The sequence below is a fragment of the Castor canadensis genome, chromosome 7, assembly GCF_047511655.1.
Source record: "Castor canadensis chromosome 7, mCasCan1.hap1v2, whole genome shotgun sequence".
Lineage (NCBI taxonomy): Eukaryota > Metazoa > Chordata > Mammalia > Rodentia > Castoridae > Castor > Castor canadensis.
The window spans coordinates 162,674,049-162,692,285 of record NC_133392.1 but is presented as its reverse complement, the minus strand read 5'-3'; the positions used below and the strand labels follow the sequence as shown (position 1 = coordinate 162,692,285).

Genomic DNA, 18,237 nt, shown 5'->3' with positions numbered 1-18,237 from the left:
TCTGGGGGAGGGACATCAGGGTACCCAGCAAGGGTGAGGAGGGACCTACCCCAGTGACAGGACTGAGGCATGTACTTCCCAACCCCAAGGACTCAAAAAGCAATGTGAGCCATGGGGGTGAGAGGTGAGCCCAGTCAGTGGCCAGCACTCTGCTGCCATGTGCCAGTCCTGTAGTGCTTTAATTTGGCTTGGTCCCCCCAGCCATGAGATCTGAGTTACCCTATTTTATAGGTGAAAAAACGGACTCACCCAGGGTCACCCACCCTGAGGAGCTATACTGAAAGGGCAGACCTGAGACTGGCCAGCTGTGAGAGAGGAGAGGCCTGCAGGCGCTGGCTGGTGTCTGCCACACAGCAGCCTGTATAGAAAGAGGATGCACTTTGGGTGGGGTCCTCTTGGCCCACACCCAGCCAGGAACCAGAGTTCATGTGGTGCTGGCCAAAGCCAGTGACTAGGAGGGACTGGCCTGAGAGCAAGGCTGCAAGCCAAACTGAAAGAGTGCTGTGTTCGTTTGTGGTGTACACCTGTGTGTGTTGTACCAGAATTTGCCTTACAGGCCCCCCTCACAGGACAGCAGAAAGAGGCAAAAGCCAGTTTCCACAATCCAGAAAAGTCTGCCAGGCCCCAGCTGAAGTTGAGACTGCCCAGGCCCTAACCTCAGCAGGTCATGAGCCTCCCCTCAGCTCCTCTGGATGTGTCAGTGAGTGCTCTCCCTCTCCCAGATCCAGGCCAGGAGAGACAGAGTCAGCGCCAAGAAGAGGCTAAGAGGATGCTGTGCGCCCTCCCGCCACATGGACACACACCTGGTGCAGACAGCTGCACCAGCCTATTTGGTTATGGCCTTTCCTCTTTCGTTTGCATGGACCCCTCCTTCAGGACCAGCTGTGAGCTATCCCCAGAGTGGGGCACCTGCACACCCTCTGGGTAGCAGTGCCTGGGCTGGCCACAGGTTCCTGTGACTTCCAGGTGTCATATCCCTGGCAGGGGAACAGACCCTCAAGGTGTCCGACTTCCCAGAAAGTTCCAGAATGCCTGAGAGGCCACAGCCCCCAACCCAGAGCTCTCCCCATTCCAGCTATGCTGCAGAATTCTGACTGGCAAACCATCCACTGTCTCCCTGTCTACAGGCCTAGAGGGGCCTCCCCTGAAGCCCCCTAACTGCTGACACGCTGTCTGGAAACGACAGCCAGAACCCTCCAGGGGCTGGGGAAGTGATCCTGTGCCTATGAGAAGTCACTAGGGTACTGCTACCTCCTTGCCCCTCCCAGTCAGCTGAGACCCCAGAGCCCTGGATGCCCCTCTTCCCTCTTCCTCTCCTTCACAGTCTGCCAGGCTGCTTCAGGAATGGGCAGGTGGCACAATCAGTGACCACTAACAGCCTGTCTGTGATGGTCACTATTGGCCAGAGAGCCTAGTGGTCATGTCAGGATAAGGTTTGATGTGCACAAACCTTTAGGTCTGAGATACTGAAGATACTGCTTGGGGCCTCCTGGGGCTTGGCAGCTGAGCATGGCACTGGTTTTGCTAAACAAATCCTCTGCTCCCTCCCCCTTGGACCTACTACATCTGGAGCTCCTTCCCAGTCCACCCACATACTATCCCTGCTGCAAGCTGAAAGCTGCCATGTCAGGTCTGGCTGGCCTAGGCCTCAGCCTGGCAGCTCTCCTGGGCCTCGGGATGGGAGCCTCTTTGTGCCTGTCACGGCAACTTAGGGCAGAAGGGGACTATGTGCTGGGTGGGCTCTTCTCACTGGGCTTAGCTGAGGAGGGCAGCCTCTACCACAGGACGCAGCCCAATGGCATTGTGTGCACCAGGTACAGAAGCAGGCAGCTGGGGGTGGAGGGTGGTGCACAGGCTGGGTGCCCTCAGGTCTGTGGTACTCCTAACCTGGAGACGTGATGACCCTGTGTGGCCTCAGGTTCTCATCCCTTGGCCTGTTCCTGGCAATGGCTATGAAAATGGCTGTGGAAGAGATCAACAATGGTTCTACCCTGCTGCCCGGGCTGCACCTGGGCTATGACCTCTTCGACACATGCTCAGAGCCCATGGTCACCATGAAGCCCAGCCTCCTGTTCCTGGCCAAGGCAGGCAGCTGCAGCATTGCCGCCTACTGCAACTACACACAGTATCAGCCCCGCGTGCTGGCAGTCATCGGGCCCCACTCATCAGAGCTTGCCCTCATCACGGGCAAGTTCTTCAGCTTCTTCCTCATGCCACAGGTGGGCCCACCTCCCTTTATGTCTCCCCAGGCAGCCCTGCCCACAGGATCCCCCACATCAGAATGTGCCTCTTGTCCACTGCAGATCAGCTACAGTGCCAGCATGGATCGTCTGAGTGACCGGGAGACATTCCCTTCCTTCTTCCGCACGGTGCCCAGTGACCGGGTGCAGCTGGAGGCCATCGTGACACTGCTGCAGAAATTCAGCTGGAACTGGGTGGCTGCCCTGGGTAGTGATGATGACTATGGCAGGGAGGGTCTGAGCATTTTCTCAAGCCTGGCCAGTGCGCAGGGCATCTGCATCGCACACGAGGGCCTGGTGCCACTGCCCCGCACTGACAGCCAGCGGCTGGGCAAGGTGATAGATGTGCTACACCAAGTGAACCAGAGCAAAGTGCAGGTGGTGGTGCTGTTCGCCTCTGCCCGCGCTGTCTACTCCCTCTTCAACTACAGCATCCACCACCATCTCTCACCCAAGGTGTGGGTGGCCAGTGAAGCTTGGCTGACCTCAGACCTGGTCGTGACACTGCCTAACGTTGCCCAGATGGGTACTGTGCTTGGTTTTCTGCAGCGGGGTGTCCCACTGCCTGAATTCTCCCACTATGTGGAGACTCACCTGGCCCTGGCTGCTGACCCAGCTTTCTGTGCCTCGCTGGATGCTAAACCAGACCTGGGGGAGGACGTGATGGGGCCACGCTGCCCACAGTGTGACCATGTCCTGCTGCAGAACCTGTCGACCGGGTTGCTGCAGAACTTGTCAGCCGGCCAGCTGCACCACCAGATTTTTGCCACCTATGCCGCTGTGTACAGCGTGGCCCATGCCCTCCACATCACCCTGCAATGCAACACCTCGCACTGCAATGCAATGAAGACTGTGCAGCCCTGGCAGGTGAGGACTGGGTTTTAGTCTGTGCCTGCCCCTGCAGGAGTACGGAGTCACCAGGCAGGGCAAAAGCCTGTCTTGGCTGGAGTGGCTCACGGGTTACCCTTGCCCCTACCCCAACCCCAGCTCCTGGAGAACATGTACAACATGAGTTTCCATGTCCGAGGTCTGGAGCTACGGTTCAATGCCAATGGTTATGTGGACATGGAGTATGACCTGAAGATGTGGGTGTGGCAGAGCCCAACGCCTGTGTTGCACACTGTGGGGGCCTTCAATGGCAGCCTTTGGCTGCAACTCTCACAGATGTGGGGGCCAGGCAACCAGGTGGGTGCAAGGCACATGGGTCACCATCACACAGACGCCCCCATAGCTAAGCAAGCCTCAGAGGCTTTGGGCATCTCTGGTTAGTGAAGAGAGTCTGACGGGAAGCCCCATGCCCAGGTACCAGTGTCACAGTGCTCCCGCCAGTGTGGGGATGGCCAGGTTCGCCGAGTAAAGGGCTTCCACTCCTGCTGCTATGATTGCGTGGACTGCAAGGCAGGCAGCTACCGGCAGAACCCAGGTGAGCTACCTTCCTGAGACAGCCTAGACTGGGGAGGGTTCCCACTGAGCCATGACTCTGAGGCTGATGCTGATGCTGGAGCCTATGGCAACCAAGCTGGGGAGTCTATGTCGCTCAGCACCAGCCCATTCTCTCCTCTCTTCCTGCAGATGACCTTATCTGTACCCCATGTGATCAGGACCAGTGGTCCCCAGAGCGGAGCACACGCTGCTTCCCCCGCATTCCCAGGTTCCTGGCCTGGGGGGAGCCAGCTGTGCTGTTCCTACTCCTGCTGCTAGGCCTGGTGCTGGGCCTGGTGCTGACTGCCCTGGGGCTCTTCATCTGTCACAGAGACAGCCCACTGGTTCAGGCCTCAGGAGGGCCCCTGTCCTGCTTCGGCCTGGCCTGCCTGGGCCTCTTCTGCCTCAGTGTCCTCCTGTTTCCAGGCCGGCCAGACCGGGCCAGCTGCCTGGCCCAGCAGCCACTGCTCCACCTCCCACTCACAGGGTGCCTGAGCACCCTCTTCTTGCAGGCAGCTGAGATCTTTGTGGAGTCGGAGCTGCCGCTGAGCTGGGCAACCTGGCTGCGCAGCTGCCTGCAGGGGCCCTGGACCTGGCTGGTGGTGCTACTGGCCGTCCTGGTGGAGGCAGCACTGTGTGCCTGGTACCTGGTGGCTTTCCCACCAGAGGTGGTGACAGACTGGAGGGTACTGCCCACAGAAGCACTAGTACACTGCTACATGCACTCCTGGGTCAGCCTGGGCCTGGTGCACATCACCAACATCACACTGGCTTTCCTCTGTTTCCTGGGCACCTTCCTGGTGCAGAGCCAGCCTGGCCGCTACAACCATGCCCGGGGCCTCACCTTTGCCATGCTGGCCTACTTCATCACCTGGATCTCCTTTGTGCCCCTCCTGGCCAACGTGCAGGTAATCTACCAGCCAGCTGTACAGATGGGTGCCATTCTGCTCTGTGCCCTGGGCATCCTGGCCAACTTCTACTTGCCCAAATGCTACCTGCTTCTGTGGCAGCCGAAGCTCAATACCTCTGAGTTCTTCCTAGGAGGGAGTCCCAGGGCTGCTGGAGATGCAGGTGTCAGTGGGAGCAGGGAAGGGATTCAGGGACACAACCACGACCCTGACCCAAACCAGTGACCTCACCCCCAGTGAGCCCAGTCCTAGTAGCGATCCCTCCATCCCAGCAACCCCTAGACTGCCCTCCACTGAGATCCTCCAGTCCTAGGCTTTGACCCCACAGTGACCCCTAGGCCTGTAGTATGCAGGACGGGCCCGGTGACCCCACCCACATCCTCTCAGAGGCAGGCTCTAAACTTGACCCAAGTCTGCCCAGGTAGCAGGGACCCACTGTTCTCCAAGTTGGCCCCAGAGTGTGTCTTGGAACCCTGTGGCCACACCCTAAACTCAGGAAAGACCTGGCCAGACCCTGGAACGTCAGACAGGGTAGTACTCACCTGGTTGTGCCCAGTCTGGGGCTCCCTCCCAGCACCCGTCCAAGCATCACAGGAAGGGATGGCTGGGCATGAGCAGCCAGCAGTGCAGAGGTACACTTGGGATGAAGGGTAGCACCCACCTGTCTTTCTCCCTGGTCCTACCCTAGTTGGCCAGAGGGAAGTGTGCCACCACCAGCACCTCGGACAGGGCCCGGGCAGAGGTGGGGGTCAGCACCATGGCTAGCGCCAGCCAATGAGACCCCTAGAGTCAGGTGACAGGACCAAGGACAGAAAGCTTCCCAGCATGACCCTACTGCTGGCCAGCCCAGGAAATAGAGCCACGTGACTGAGGTGTATCTAAGGATAGCACCTGTCCAGCTGGAAGCAGGGCCTCAGGTCAGAGACCCCCAGGGTCCAGGGTCAACTCTGGACCCACACACACACCTGAATCCTGGACTGGTGCAGCAGGGAAAAAGGACACACATCAGTCCCATAAAATTAAATGCATTTTAGTGTTTAAAATAGCATTTACACAGAAGCAGCATTTACACAGAAGCAGCTCTACAGGAACTAGCCAGACGCTCAAACTTTGACACAATATCTACAGTGCAGACGGTGGGGCTGCCATGCCAGGAAGGCAGCAGCATGTGTGGGTGGGTGACCACCAAGGACTGCAAGGATGGGACAGGTCCTCCCTAGGACCCCAACCCTGCAGCATCTGCGCCCTGGACTGAGGGCCACGCGCAGTGCACAGGTGCCTGGCCACTCTCCTGTCTCCCCAACTGACTGTCCTCCACACATTCTGTCACGGCTTGTGTCCCCCACATTTGCTCTGAGTCCCAGGAGGGGGGAACATGCAAACTGCCTGAGCTGGGTGACCGGCTGCCGCCCCCAGACCAGGCAGGCCAACAATAAATAAATAAGTTACACCCCCTCAGGAAGCCAGAGGGGCCTGTGGGCTACATCCTACCCCTTGAAGCCCCCTGGGCCTAATGGGCAAGGCCTATGAACTGTGGGGGGTGAGTGTTTGATCCTGGTTCAGTCTGGGGCCCTGTGCACAGCTCTAGGAGAGTGGGGGACAACATGGAACCCAAGAGGGTCTTCCTCACCCCGGAGGGGGTCACACCCAAAGGAGAAGTCAAGGGGTTCCTGAGGCTCTTGCTAAGGGGGGCAGGTCAGGCCTGCCTCAGGACAGCGATGGCCCCCCCATGAGGGTCTGCAAGGATACAAGCTGCTCTACCACCAGGAGCAGGCAGGATGCCAAGTCCAACCATGGGATTATGGCTGCCCTCAGCCCCTCTCCAGCCTGTTCCCACTGCCCAGGCCCCACAGCTGACCTGTCCCAGCTGGCCGCCACTAAGGCAAGCCTACAGAGCTCCCAGTACAGCACAACCACAGACTTCCCCTGCCTCAGGCAGGGCTGAAGGCACTAGCCGCTGGTTACATAATGTCCACAAAGAACTCGCAGGGATTTCCCATGGCCTTCTGGAAAGACTGGCGGCTGCCTGTCAACTCTGGGGGGACAGCGGCCAGCTCCCGGACAGGCGGCCCCCCAGGTGGCCCGCCCACCACTGTGTAGGCCTTTGTCAGGGGGTGCAGTGGGGGGAGCCCTGGGGCAACAGCTGAGGCCTGGCTGCGAGGGCTGCTGCCACGGCTAAGCTGGCTGACTGGACGCTCCCGCCAGCCAGTGCCACCTGACCCACTCAGTGCCGTGTGGTCCGATTCACTGCCACTACCCCCAGCTCCGGCTGCCCGGCGCTCCTTCTCTCGGCCCGGGGCCCGACGACTGCTCCGGGTGGACCCGCTGCTTTTGCTCCCTGGAGTTAAGAAGGGAGAGAGTGACGACAGGGTCAGCACCAGACCTGACCACTTCTAGGACCACCAGCTGCTCCCAGACAGCCAGGGCAGAACCAGGTGGGCCAAAGCAGGCAGAGTGGGAGGGATGACCATGCAGACACAGGGCAGGGCTGGCTCTGCTCCAGAAGCAGGAGTAGCTGAGAGGCAAAGGGAGAGGGCAGTGGCAGGCAGCAGGGACACTAGGGGCCAGCATGGCACCCTATACCTCACCCCAATGCTTGAATCAAGGGCTAATCTTACAACCAAGAAACTGAGGCACCAGTAAAGGCCATGTATGCTGGTGCTCCCGTCAGCCATCCTGGGTACCCCACCTCCCAAAGACCCACTGTCCACCCAACCCCAGGGCCCTGGCCATCTAATTGGCTCAGTCACTGGGATCCCAGGAAGTGGTAGGAACCTGAAGACATGGGCTGGCTGGGGACATGCTGAGAGGAACATTGGGGGACCCTGGCTTACCGGCCCGAGGGTCCACTCTGCTAGTCCTTCAGTCTAAGGCTTGCTCAGCACAAAGCAAGGGATAGCACGAGTCACACACCAGCCCAGTGCTTGCCTGCTGCCCACTGGGCCAAGTGCAGGCCAGGTTGGGCTTGGGTGGGTTCAAGGGTCTGTCCAGGGTCCAGAGACACCCAGTAGCTTCCCCTCAGATACCACCACCCCCTGGCCCACCTCTCCTCTCTCCCATCCTCTGGGTGCCCTCGGCTGGCTGCTTGTATCTCTCTCAAGAGCACTGTGCCCCTTGAGTCTTGGCCTCTGCTCCTTGGGGATGCCCATCTTCCCAGCTCTTTAATACTCCTAGGATATGCTCATCTGTGGCAGTGCTCACTGTTTTAGTCTGACTTCCTGCTAGAGTACAGGTGCCATGGGAGATGGAGCCTTTCCTCCCCTATGTCCTGGAACCTGGAGAGTGACCCTGCTTGAAACCCTCCACTACTCCCATTCCCACAAGACCCTTTGCCACACCATCTCCTGCCTTTTACCTCTGCTGCCTGGAATACCACCTGGAACATCTGCCCCCATCAGCCTCCCTGCTCCCTAAGGCTCCTCTCCACTTAATCAAGGTGAGTCCCCACATGCCAGCTCCCTGTGCCCCCATGCCAGCTCCCTGGAGGGGGCCTACCAGGGCCCAAGCACACAGCAGGAGTGCAGGGGGCAGCAGCAGGGCAGGGCAGAGCCAGGGAGCAGGCAGCACAGGTGGGGCTGGCCAGGCTCTCACCTTCACTCTGCTGACTCCCGGCGCTGCCACTGCCATAACTGAAGCCAGGATCTTGGTAGGCAGGCGGGAAGCAGGGCGGGGGCCCAGGGTACTGGTAGGGGTAGCCCTGACCCAGGGGCCAGGGTGCAGGTGGGTGGGGCAGCGGGGCCAGGGTGTCCTGATCCGAGGCTCCACTGGAGCCACTGTTGAGGTTCAGAGCTGCGAGATCTGGCAGGTAGGAAACATAAGATGAGTGAGGGTGAGTCAATGGGCCCTCAGGTGGCCCCCATCCCATGGTCCCCACTCACTGCTGCATAGGTCCCCGAAGACATAGTAGCACTGCTCAGAGAAGGTGATCTTGTTGACAGTGTGCCGCAGGAAGCCGTGCTTCAGCATGCTGCTGGCGTACTTTCTTGCCTCCCGCCGCTCTCTGAAGCCCTCCACATGTGTGTACAGCCAGTCCACCACGTCAGCCCCTGGCCACACACCCACCAGAGTCAGGCCAGCAGAGAGCCCTGGGCAGCCCCATTGGGTTGAAGAAGGACCTGGGACCCACTCCCATGGCCGGCAGCGAGGACTCACCAATGACAGCATTGGCAATGGTGATCTTGAGCCACATGCGGTCTCGGATCTCCAGCCCCGAGTCCGGCAGCTGCATGACTCGGACGATGGCACCCATGTCACTCTTCACAGTCAGGGGTGCCTCCTCCAGTTCTGCAAGACACAGACCCCTTCAGCCCTCAGCAAGCGGCCAGTAGGCAGGGACTGGGCTCTGGGCCCAAAGCTTGGAAAATGCCCCACAATGGGATCAGGAGTGGACAAGGAACAGGGGGATTGGCTCTTCCTCTCCCACCCTACAGATGCCTCCCTTCAGGATTTTGGGCCAAAACTAGGGCGAGGCCACCCCTACCCCACAAGCCAATGCCACACGGGCAGGCCGGACCTCCTCCTCTCCCCACATCCACCTCCCCTGCAAGCTTGGGGCTGTTAGTTGTGTTAATGGCAGGAAAGCAGAGCAGGGGCCACACATGTCCTCCCACCCCTGCTTAGCACACCCCTGGCAGGGCTTCTTCATGCTTCCAGACAGGGAGTGGGACTGGGCCATTCGAGGTGTGCACACATCTGTGCAGGGTGCTGGGGACAAATATACCATGTATCATGGACCCCAAAGACAGCCACATGAGCACCAAGGCTGGAGGCTGGAGCAGACCCTCGCCCTCGAGCCTGTTTCTGACTGGGGCTCTCACAAGCTACCACTTACGTGGGGCGCCGGGCACTGAGCTGGTTAGTGAGGAGGAGCTGGTGCGTGTGATGGCGCTGGAGCAGGGGCTCGTACCATAGCGGGGCAGGGCGCCTGTCAGTGCCGCCGTGTGGGACAGCCAGGCAGCTGGGTCGATGGGCCGCACCGGGTCAGCTGGGCAGACACCGTGTGACAACAGATGATGGGCGATGGAAGGTGGAGGGCACAGCATAGGGGCAGAGGAAAGAGGCCCTTCAGGCTGGGTTCTGGCACCCCACCCCACCCCACCCGCTCTGCGGGGTCACTCACCCCTCGGGATGGTAAAGTAGCTCCGAGGGGTCGGGTCCCAGCACTTGGCCACTGTGAGGCTGATGGGTCTACAGGGCGGGTGGGTCACATGGGTGAGGCCCGGCATGGTCCCTCCCGCTCCACGCCCCTCACACCCCCATGTGGACCCCCCTCACCCCGTCTGGGACACGATCTCCCGCAGCACCCGCACAGCATCATCGTTGCTCATGTTCTCAAAGTTGACATCATTCACCTGGAAGGGTTGGGTGAGTCAAGGGTCAGCAGTGGGGTAGGGGTGTATCTTGGCCCCCAAGATCCCAAGGACCGCACCTGCAGCAGCATGTCTCCTGGCTCGATGCGGCCATCAGCGGCCACAGCCCCGCCCTTCATGATGGAGCCAATGTAGATGCCACCGTCTCCCCGGTCATTGCTCTGGCCCACGATGCTGATGCCCAGGAAGTGATGCCTCTCTGCAGGAGGTGCTGTGAGTGGGCCCCACAGATCCCAGCCTGCACCCACCCCCACCCAGGCCTACCAGCCCCGTGAGGCCTCACCCATGTTGAGCGTGACGGTGACGATGTTCAAAGACATGGTGGAGTCAGTAATGCTGCTGAACGAGGAGGCCTGTGGAGGGACCCGGTGAAGGGCTGTGGCCAGGCACTGTGCCAGGCACAGAAACCCTACCAGCCCTACTGCCTACCCGGTCCGTCTGCCTCAAGCGCTGCTTCCGCCTCCGGCGCTTGTGTTTCCGAATAAGCCGGGAGGAGGTGCTCTGCTCAGTGGAGCTGCTCAACCTGGGGGACAAGAAACCAGAGGTCAGAGAGGTCAGAGGCATGGACTGGGGAGTCAGAGCTGCTCCCCAAAGTATAGCTGGCTGACCCTAGGTAGCACAGACCAGGATGCTGGGCACTACACCCCAGGTCCCACACACACAGGTATACGTGCAGACCCCATGCAGTAGGTAAGCACAGGACACAAGCATGTGTAATCAGCCTGCCACTGCATACACACTCACACATGTGAACCCCTAGCACACAGACACATGCACACCCAGCCCACCGGCTTGTGTTGTCCTCCTCATCTGAGTCGATGAAGCTGCTGGACTCGAGCTCGCTGCTCAGTGCAGTGGATGCGCTGTCTGGGGGAAGCCCCAGGTCCCGCCGTCTTGGGTGCCCATTGGTTCGGGTAGCTGTGTGAGCAGCAGGGTGGGAGCTGACCATAGGGCTTCAGCGGCCACAGGGTCAAGATAGCCTGTGCACTTCAAGCTGCCAATCATTTGAGAGCTGCAGAATGACTATGGTGGGAGGTGGAGATGCGCACCAGGCCTGGGGCCTCTACCCAGGGACCTCCGCTGCTTGAGGGGAGGTGTGGAGTGTTGGTTTGGGGTAAACTATGAGGTTCCAGGAAGGGTTGGGCTCCAGGTCTGGGCAGATGGCCAAAGTACCCTCTTCACGGTTCCGACGCCGGGCTCGTTCCCGCCGGTGACTGAGCATGGACTCTGTGCCTGTTTCATTGTCCATTCCATCGCGGCTGCTGGCCACATTTGGACTGTGGAGAGAAGCAAGTGGGATAGGGCAGGCCAGGTAGTCCTTGCCCCTGTGCCACGTGAGGCCCCAGCTCCAGCAGGCATCCCCTACCCACTGAGGGCCCCTCCCTCCCGTGGCCAGACCCTTTCCTCACAGATGGGCCTTGGGCAGCACGCACCCAGGAGCAACAGGGTTCTGCATCCCCAGAATCTTTCTTACTGGAAAGATGGGGGCCGGGAATCCCCGATGCCACCTGTCCGCTCAAGGGGTGGGGGCAGGTCCGTGTGGCTGTCAGTGCCCTGGGATCCTGCATCCGAGTGAGCACCCTCAGCTAGGACCAGCTGTGGAGGGAGAGTGAGGGATCAAATTCCTGCTGGTCTCTAGACCACCCCTGCAGGGTACCCAGGGCAGGTGACCAGCTCCTCTATCCTCCCCTCCCCCAGCTTGCTCCTTCTCCCCAGGAAGAGTCCCCACCCCTGTGACCCTGGGTGGGGTCACCCACAGACTCACCCAGGAAACCACTCGTCCATTGAAGCAGGGCAGCTTGGCGTTATCATCAAAAATCTCCTCCTTCACCACCCTGTGGGTAGAGACAGCTAGCTATGAGACCACCTGGGGCCTGACCCCCCAGGCTCTAGAGGTGACCCCCACCACTGGACCTGGAGAACGGGGTGTCCACCACACCACAGATATCATCTGTGGGGGCCCCACCCAGCACAGTCTCCTTAGAGACCCTCGTCACTCTCCATTGACCTCAGGCCCTGGCCCCAGCCACCCTGCCAACACTGGGGATAGGGGCTATGGATGGATAATGGAGGGTCAGCCCAAGTTTCCATTCACCTCCAGGGTTGGCCTCCAGTCCTCCCACCCCTGTGGGGGATGGAAAGACAAGGTAAAGGGCTCTTGGGAAAGGCCCTGCTCCTTAGCTTCCCTCCCTTTCCCTGGTTCCAGGCTCCATCTCAGGCCTATCTCCAGCCACACACACCCCTCCTGAGGACCCCAACAGCTGCCTCCCCATGGAGTGCAGCACTCAGGGCAGCTCCAGGGCCTGTTTGCAGCCTCTCTATCTCATGGTTGGCAGATTATCAATTCAGGTGCTTAGGACTGTCCCACAGTTATTCTCTAACCCACACCCCAGAGCCACCATACATCCTGTGGGCTCTAATTTCAGCCATTTCCACAAGGGCCTCTGCCTAGTCCAACTCCGCATTCATGCAGTTGCACAAGAACAGCAGGTCTCAGACTACCACCCAGCCCTCAAGACTAGGATGGGTTCCTCTCCCAACCCCTGCCCACCACACCCCACTCTGTCCCTCTCCAGAGCATCCAGGGGTCCTGGCCCACATGATGTGCATTACACTCTGCTCAGTACCTGTGAGCCCCTGGAGTTTTCCCCCGCATAGCACAGCACGCAGGTAGGCCATGAAAGCACACAGGATCTGCTGCTCTTGTGGTCCATTCACCCAGCCAGGGGACAAGACAGACCCTGTGCACTAGACCAGCGTCAATTCTCAGGGGGCCATGATCTCCCCTGATCTGAAGCCCTGGAAGGGCAGCCAGGGACAGAGCAAGCCAGCTGCATCCACTGACCAACACTCAGCTCTACCCTGTCTTAATGCTTCCCTGGTTAGATAGCCTGGGGAGTGGCTGAGGGCACCGAAGCAGGGCACAAGGGTCGGGGAACACAAACCGAGAAGGAGGTCAGATTACCTAGGGTCAGAATTCAAAGGAGGGGCCAGCTGGACAGGGACTGTGGTCTCCAACTGTGGCCTCTGAGACCCAGATGCCCCACCCCTCATGCTCAGACCTGCCAAACACAGTGGGATTTTCCATGCCTGGGACTTGGGTCCAATGAAGAAATGGGAGCCGGAAGACTAGGCTGGGCCTGAACACGCACCTGGCAGGAAGCAGCCTCATGGCCCAATGGGCCTAGTGCCAGGGGCAGGGCCTCCCCTGCCTGCCAATCCAGGTCCACTGGTCCCAGATACCTCCTCACAGCCTGTCCTGGGCAGCAACAGGTGGCAGAAGTCCTTGGAGGACTGACACCGTCATCCCACCCAGTGAGTAAGACCCTGTTCCACCCACCCATTGGGAGAAGGCCTAGAGTAGAGTAGACCGCAGCAACAAGGCCAACCTGGAAGGGAAGCACACCCCACTCAGCCCTCTATGGTCCTGCCACTGCCTCCAAGTGCCTCTGAGGGCCTCTTACCAATGAGATGGGACTCCAATAGCAGAATGAGTCATTTATCAGCAACCCCCAATGTCTGCTACCCCCCCTCACAAGTCATGGTCCTGTGGAGCTGGACTGACTGCCCAGGAAAGGCTAGACCCTCTACACCAGACCTGGGCTAAAGCAGCCAGTCTAGAGGCTGTCACCACAGGAAAACCTGGAACTGCCCAGGGAGGGGACAGAAAGCGCCTACAGTACCTGGGGCTCTGCCCATAGAAGCCGATGGGCCAAGTGCCATCTCTGAGTAACCTCACCACAACAGAGACCCCAGCAAGAATCCCTGCCTCAGCCCCCAACTTTGGTCCCCGAGCCCATCAGCAGCCTCTCCCAACCACACCCAGCCCCAGCCCTGTCTGACTCACCATGGGAAGACAGATGAGCCACCCCAACACCCACGGGAGGGCCTCCCCAGCAGGCACTGCCCTCCCCATCCAGACAGCCCAAGTCCCAAGCTAGGGTCTTGAGGTGATGCAGGGCACCTGAGGTCTCTGCCTCCTTCACTTACCTGGACACCACTACAAGGCCCAAAGGCCCTGCTCCCTTGGATGCCCTCCCCAGCCTGAGGAACTCAAGCCCTTCACCAAGTGTCAGGGTGAGAAGGACCAAGAGTCCAGGACAGCAGGGAGAGGGATAGGACCAGCCCAGATCCCAGGAAGAGCCCTGTGCCTCCCCACCCTGGCCAGAGCCCCCAGGGCAGAGGCAGGAGTGGTCCCCACAGTGTGATACTACCCATAGTCACAGCACAGCCTCCTGATGATCCCAGGCGTCTCATGTGCCTGGGCTCTCAGGAGGGAGGTAGGCCTTACAATGGTCTCTACTAATTCTCCCTTGTCAACCCAAGGCAATCCTGCCGGCATTTTGCCCCCAACCTCAGAATTCCTAAGGAGATTCTGGTTAGCCTCCAACTTGTGGTTTTTGGACTCCACCTACTGCCCTTGCAACCCGCCCCAGGGAGGAATCTGCTCAAAGGCAGGGCCCTTGGAGCCCAGCACAGCCTAGTCAAGAAGGACCCCAGGACTCCTACAGACCACAGCATAACACCAGTCACCCTCCCCAGGGATGCAGCCCCTAGTAAGCCCCATCCTCCCCTATAGAGTTAGAGGCTGATAGAACGAGCTGGCATAGGGCATAGAGGCATCTTGAGCCCCCAAGGAGCCCAGCAAGCCTTAGCCTATTGCCTTACCAGCCAGCAAGCATCTACCACCAGCTACTGACCAGATACTCCTCTACCAGCCACCCACCAGGCAGCACTGATGCCCTGGAGCTGAGTCCCTCCACAGGTTCAGAATGTGTGGCCTTGAGTGTCCCCAAGCCCTGACAATGCACTATAACTGCCTACCAACACCATAAAAGCACACAAGGCACAGAGAGGCTGAGTTACTGACCCCAGACAGCATAGCCAGGGAGGGCTGAGTTGGAGTTCACTCAGACAGTCTGGACAAGTAGCTGAACACATGGTCCCACAAGGGCATGGGGAGCCCTCAACACATCTGTTCCACAGACAAGGGACCACAGAGCCTAGGGCTCCCATCCACCATGACACTTGGTCACCCCATCTTAGAGGTAGAGAGGCTGAGGCCACCACCAAGAAGCTCAGATAAGTGTCAGGTCCAGCACGCTAGCACCAGTGACATGCCCCTGGTCCTCAGGACCAAGAGCCAAATGCCCTCAGTGCCCTGCCTCAGAGGCTACCCTGCATTGACAATCACAAGACCAACACAGGATACCTCTGTTGGGTCCACCAGAGGCCTAGGGATCTTGCCCTAAGCCGTGGCAGGTCCTAGGTCAGAACTACCATAACCTACACATGAAAAGTTGGGATGGGAGGGGAACACTCACCCACTTGGCCAAAGATATGTATGGGGAGCAGGGACCCAGCCCAGGGTAGACTGCTCCTTACTAGATGACCAGCTGTGGTCTGGCACAGAAGCTCAGGAACAGTAAGCTGGGGAGTTGGGGCAAGAGATCCAGACTCACTAGGGCACTCCTCATAGCTTCCAGTCTGAGGCCACCCTTGGGACCACTGCACAGCTCAACCAGGACCTGCCTTCCCTTCCCCCAACATCAATCTACTTTCACTTGATATCCAGGGAGAACTTCCAGCTCAGCTCTTCTTTACACTATAAAGTGTGACAAACTGACTAGCCTCTGCCCTAGGAAATTTATCCACTGAATAAATGATTCTGTAGGCTAGATAGAGCCTGGAGCTCTTCAGACAGGATTCAAGCAAGTAGAAAAGGGAAGCAGTTGATGGAGGTCTTGAGGTCTTCTGTCAGGCTCACTAGGTCATCAGTCAGAGGACTAGGGAGGAAACAAGGCAAGACCCCTTGTTCTGTCTGCTCACATGCCTTTCTGTATCACCCAGCCCTGCCTCCACCTGTCTCCCAACTTTCCTGCAAATCTGAGGTCCCCAAGTTGCACCTCTAAGTTCTCTGTTGGCTCCCTGCCCCACACCCAGTCATTCCCAAGCCTGCTCAAACATCCAAAGATATTGTTCCTGCTCAAAACTCAGATCTGCTCCCTACCTCCTAGGTCAGGACACCCACAGGCCCTCCAAGTCCACCCACAGGTACGGCTCTGCTGGAGTACATGTGGGGTGGAGCTGGACTGTCTCTTCCTGGCATCCCCTGATGGATCAGGAGCAGAATGCAGTGGGTCAGGAGCAGAGTTCAGGGTCCTCTCAGGAGGCTCCGAGAGACGGTCTGGGCATGCTCCTCACCATGCACTCCCCGGTGAAATCAACTTGTGATAGAAAACATCTGTGACTTTGGTGATTTTTGCTAAAATAATAAACTAAGTTAAAAACCAAAGCGTCCAGGGCTGGTGGCGTGGCTCAAGTGGTAGAGCACGTGCCTAGCAAGTGTGAGGACCTGAGTTCAACCCCCAATGCCACCAAAACAACAACAGCAGCAAAACAACAAAACAAAGTGTTCTTTCACACACTGAATGCTCAAAGCCAGGGATGTCCAGGGCCAGAGGAGTAGAGACCATAGGAGATTGCCCAGCCAGGGGAGGGAGGGAGGACCTGTCTCTAGAGCAAGCTCCCTCAGCTCTGAACTCATGCTGGGCACCAGCACTCAGCCTTTAGACTGCACAAAATGCCCCCTCCTTTGCTTCTTCCTTGTTGTGGGGGCTGGGTGGGTAAGAGAGTCCAGTTGTCCAAAAGACACCCCACCCCTGTAGCCAGAACCACTGAGTGGCCCAAGTTTGACCTGATTCAGTTTGACCTGACACAGGGCTGCCCAAGGGACCATGCAACCACAGAATCCAGGAAATGGCCTCAATGTCAAAGTCCCAACATGCAGCCATACGCAAGGACATGGCTTGCCTGCGGGCTCTGGGTGCACCTGCTCCACCCACAGGGCCTGAATACCCTCCTCCCCCAGCACTGCTGAGCAGTGGACTCGGGTTACTGTGGCTGTACCAGGTCAGGCCTCTAGTGGACAACCAGTGCCCTGCTCCCTGTCCCAGAGGCCCAGCTCAGCACAAGTGGGAAGTCCCTTCTCCTGTGACAGCCACCAGGCCAATACAGCTAGGATACACTGGCCCAGAGGCTGACACCTGGGCTCCTCCCAAGAATGCTAGTGCTGTGTGGCTCAGTAGGGACAGACCAACAGTCAGGAACCTCAAGACAGGGGAGCTGGGGTGAAGCTCCAAGATCCTCAGGTACTCTTGACCTCTACCCTGTCATAGGGACCCTAGAGGAGAGGACCAGGATGAACCTGCTTTTAGCCTCCTGAAACTTCTCAAGTCCCAACAAACAGATGGAAGTCCCTGTCTCAACCAGCCCACATCCTCCCACTCCAACTAGGGACCCCACTGGGTGCTAGGATCTGGCTCACCCCCACTTCTCCTCTTTGACCCTTCCTGACCCCACCCTACCCCAAACTGCACATACCACCCGCCCCCCACCCCCCCAGGCCAGCCCTGAGCCCTGGGATTCCCAGCCTCAAGAAAAGAAATGCAGCAGACCCTGAGCCTGACCAGAGCCAAGAAAGGGGCTGTGGGTTTGGGGTGGCCCTGGGCATACAAGCAGACCTGGTCAAGAAGCCAGGCCCCTCACCTGTCAATCGTCCAGAGCTGGCAGTCAGAACCCCAGGGTCCCCAGCTCGGCAGACAGGTGGGTGCACACACTGACAAGAGCCACCAAGAGGTTCACGCAGACCCAGACCCTGCCCACACCCGGTGCAAACGTGCAGCAGGGTCGCCGGCGCCCGGGGGCTTGTTGACAGCCCCAGACCCCAAAGCCCTGCCTACGCAGACAGGTGCCCACTAGTGTCCGCGCGGGGTCTGGTCGGCGCCGGACGCGCTCCCGAAAGGGCCGGCACGCCCGCCCAGGCCTTGCGGCCCACTGACCCGAAGTCCTGGTCCATGGACTTGAAGAAGAATTTGTAGGCGTGCACGGGCCGGTTGCTGAGCACGTTCTTGAAGTCGGCCAGCGTGACGCGCTCCGGCGCCACCGGCAGCTTGACCAAGTACGGCGTCTCCTCTTCATCCATGTGGTAGATGATCTTGGTCTCCGCCATGGCGCGCGGACGGCGGCGCGGGGTCCGCGCAGCGTCAGGGCCCGGCCCGCGGCTCGGACGCGGGGCGCGCTCCCCGCCCGCCGGCCCGCGCCCCGCCCGGCCGCGCCGAGGTCCCCGCGCGCGCCCGCCCTGACCGGCTCCGGCTCCCGCCCGCGCCCCGGCAGTTGCCTCGCGGCCTACGGCCGCCCATCCGCCGCTGGCCCAGGAGCGGGCGCGAAGGACGCAGGTCGAAGGGCCGCTGCTGCCCGCCGCCCCCTCGGGCCGTTCAAGGATCGCCGGGCTGGCCT

The 18,237-nt window shown here is 59.5% G+C and overlaps 2 protein-coding genes across 9 annotated transcripts; one reads left to right on the top strand and one right to left on the bottom strand.

Annotated features, from left to right (window-relative positions):
* The first annotated feature begins 82 nt into the window (after positions 1-82).
* Tas1r3 (taste 1 receptor member 3) lies at positions 83-5,586 on the top strand. The gene is made up of 6 exons (XM_074081619.1): positions 83-1,814; positions 1,919-2,219; positions 2,304-3,107; positions 3,228-3,425; positions 3,543-3,663; positions 3,813-5,586. The coding sequence occupies exons 1-6, from the start codon at positions 1,510-1,512 to the stop codon at positions 4,793-4,795; spliced, it is 2,712 nt and encodes a 903-aa protein (XP_073937720.1). The 5' UTR covers positions 83-1,509; the 3' UTR covers positions 4,796-5,586.
* On the bottom strand, positions 5,585-18,011 carry Dvl1 (dishevelled segment polarity protein 1). Of its 8 annotated transcripts, XM_020155716.2 has the most exons (18): positions 17,488-17,752; positions 16,144-16,166; positions 15,950-16,051; positions 12,567-15,725; positions 11,705-11,774; positions 11,414-11,535; positions 11,113-11,216; positions 10,728-10,857; positions 10,369-10,462; positions 10,223-10,292; positions 9,999-10,138; positions 9,845-9,921; positions 9,690-9,757; positions 9,402-9,554; positions 8,723-8,854; positions 8,449-8,616; positions 8,162-8,368; positions 5,585-6,908 (listed from the first exon to the last, which is right to left on the bottom strand). In XM_020155716.2, exons 4-18 carry the CDS (start codon positions 12,593-12,595, stop codon positions 6,532-6,534), a joined length of 1,941 nt encoding a protein of 646 aa, XP_020011305.1. In that variant the 5' UTR covers positions 12,596-15,725; positions 15,950-16,051; positions 16,144-16,166; positions 17,488-17,752; the 3' UTR covers positions 5,585-6,531. The 8 variants fall into 8 exon arrangements, with proteins under 8 accessions (XP_020011305.1, XP_073937713.1, XP_020011307.1 ...); XM_074081612.1 differs by having other exon boundaries at positions 15,950-16,166; XM_020155718.2 differs by lacking the exon at positions 16,144-16,166.
* Positions 18,012-18,237: the final 226 nt, after the last annotated feature.

Coding starts and splice junctions, on each gene's coding strand:
- Dvl1 (XM_020155714.2), bottom strand. CDS start 17,950: ATGGCGGAGACCAAGATCATCTACCACATGGATGAAGAGGAGACGCCG. Junction 11,536..11,704: donor ATGGACGAGTGGTTTCCTGG/GTGAGTCTGTGG, acceptor CTCCCTCCACAG/CTGGTCCTAGCTGAGGGTGC. Junction 8,617..8,722: donor CATTGCCAATGCTGTCATTG/GTGAGTCCTCGC, acceptor GTGTGTGGCCAG/GGGCTGACGTGGTGGACTGG.
- Tas1r3 (XM_074081619.1), top strand. CDS start 1,510: ATGGCACTGGTTTTGCTAAACAAATCCTCTGCTCCCTCCCCCTTGGAC. Junction 1,815..1,918: donor AATGGCATTGTGTGCACCAG/GTACAGAAGCAG, acceptor GTGTGGCCTCAG/GTTCTCATCCCTTGGCCTGT. Junction 2,220..2,303: donor GCTTCTTCCTCATGCCACAG/GTGGGCCCACCT, acceptor TGTCCACTGCAG/ATCAGCTACAGTGCCAGCAT.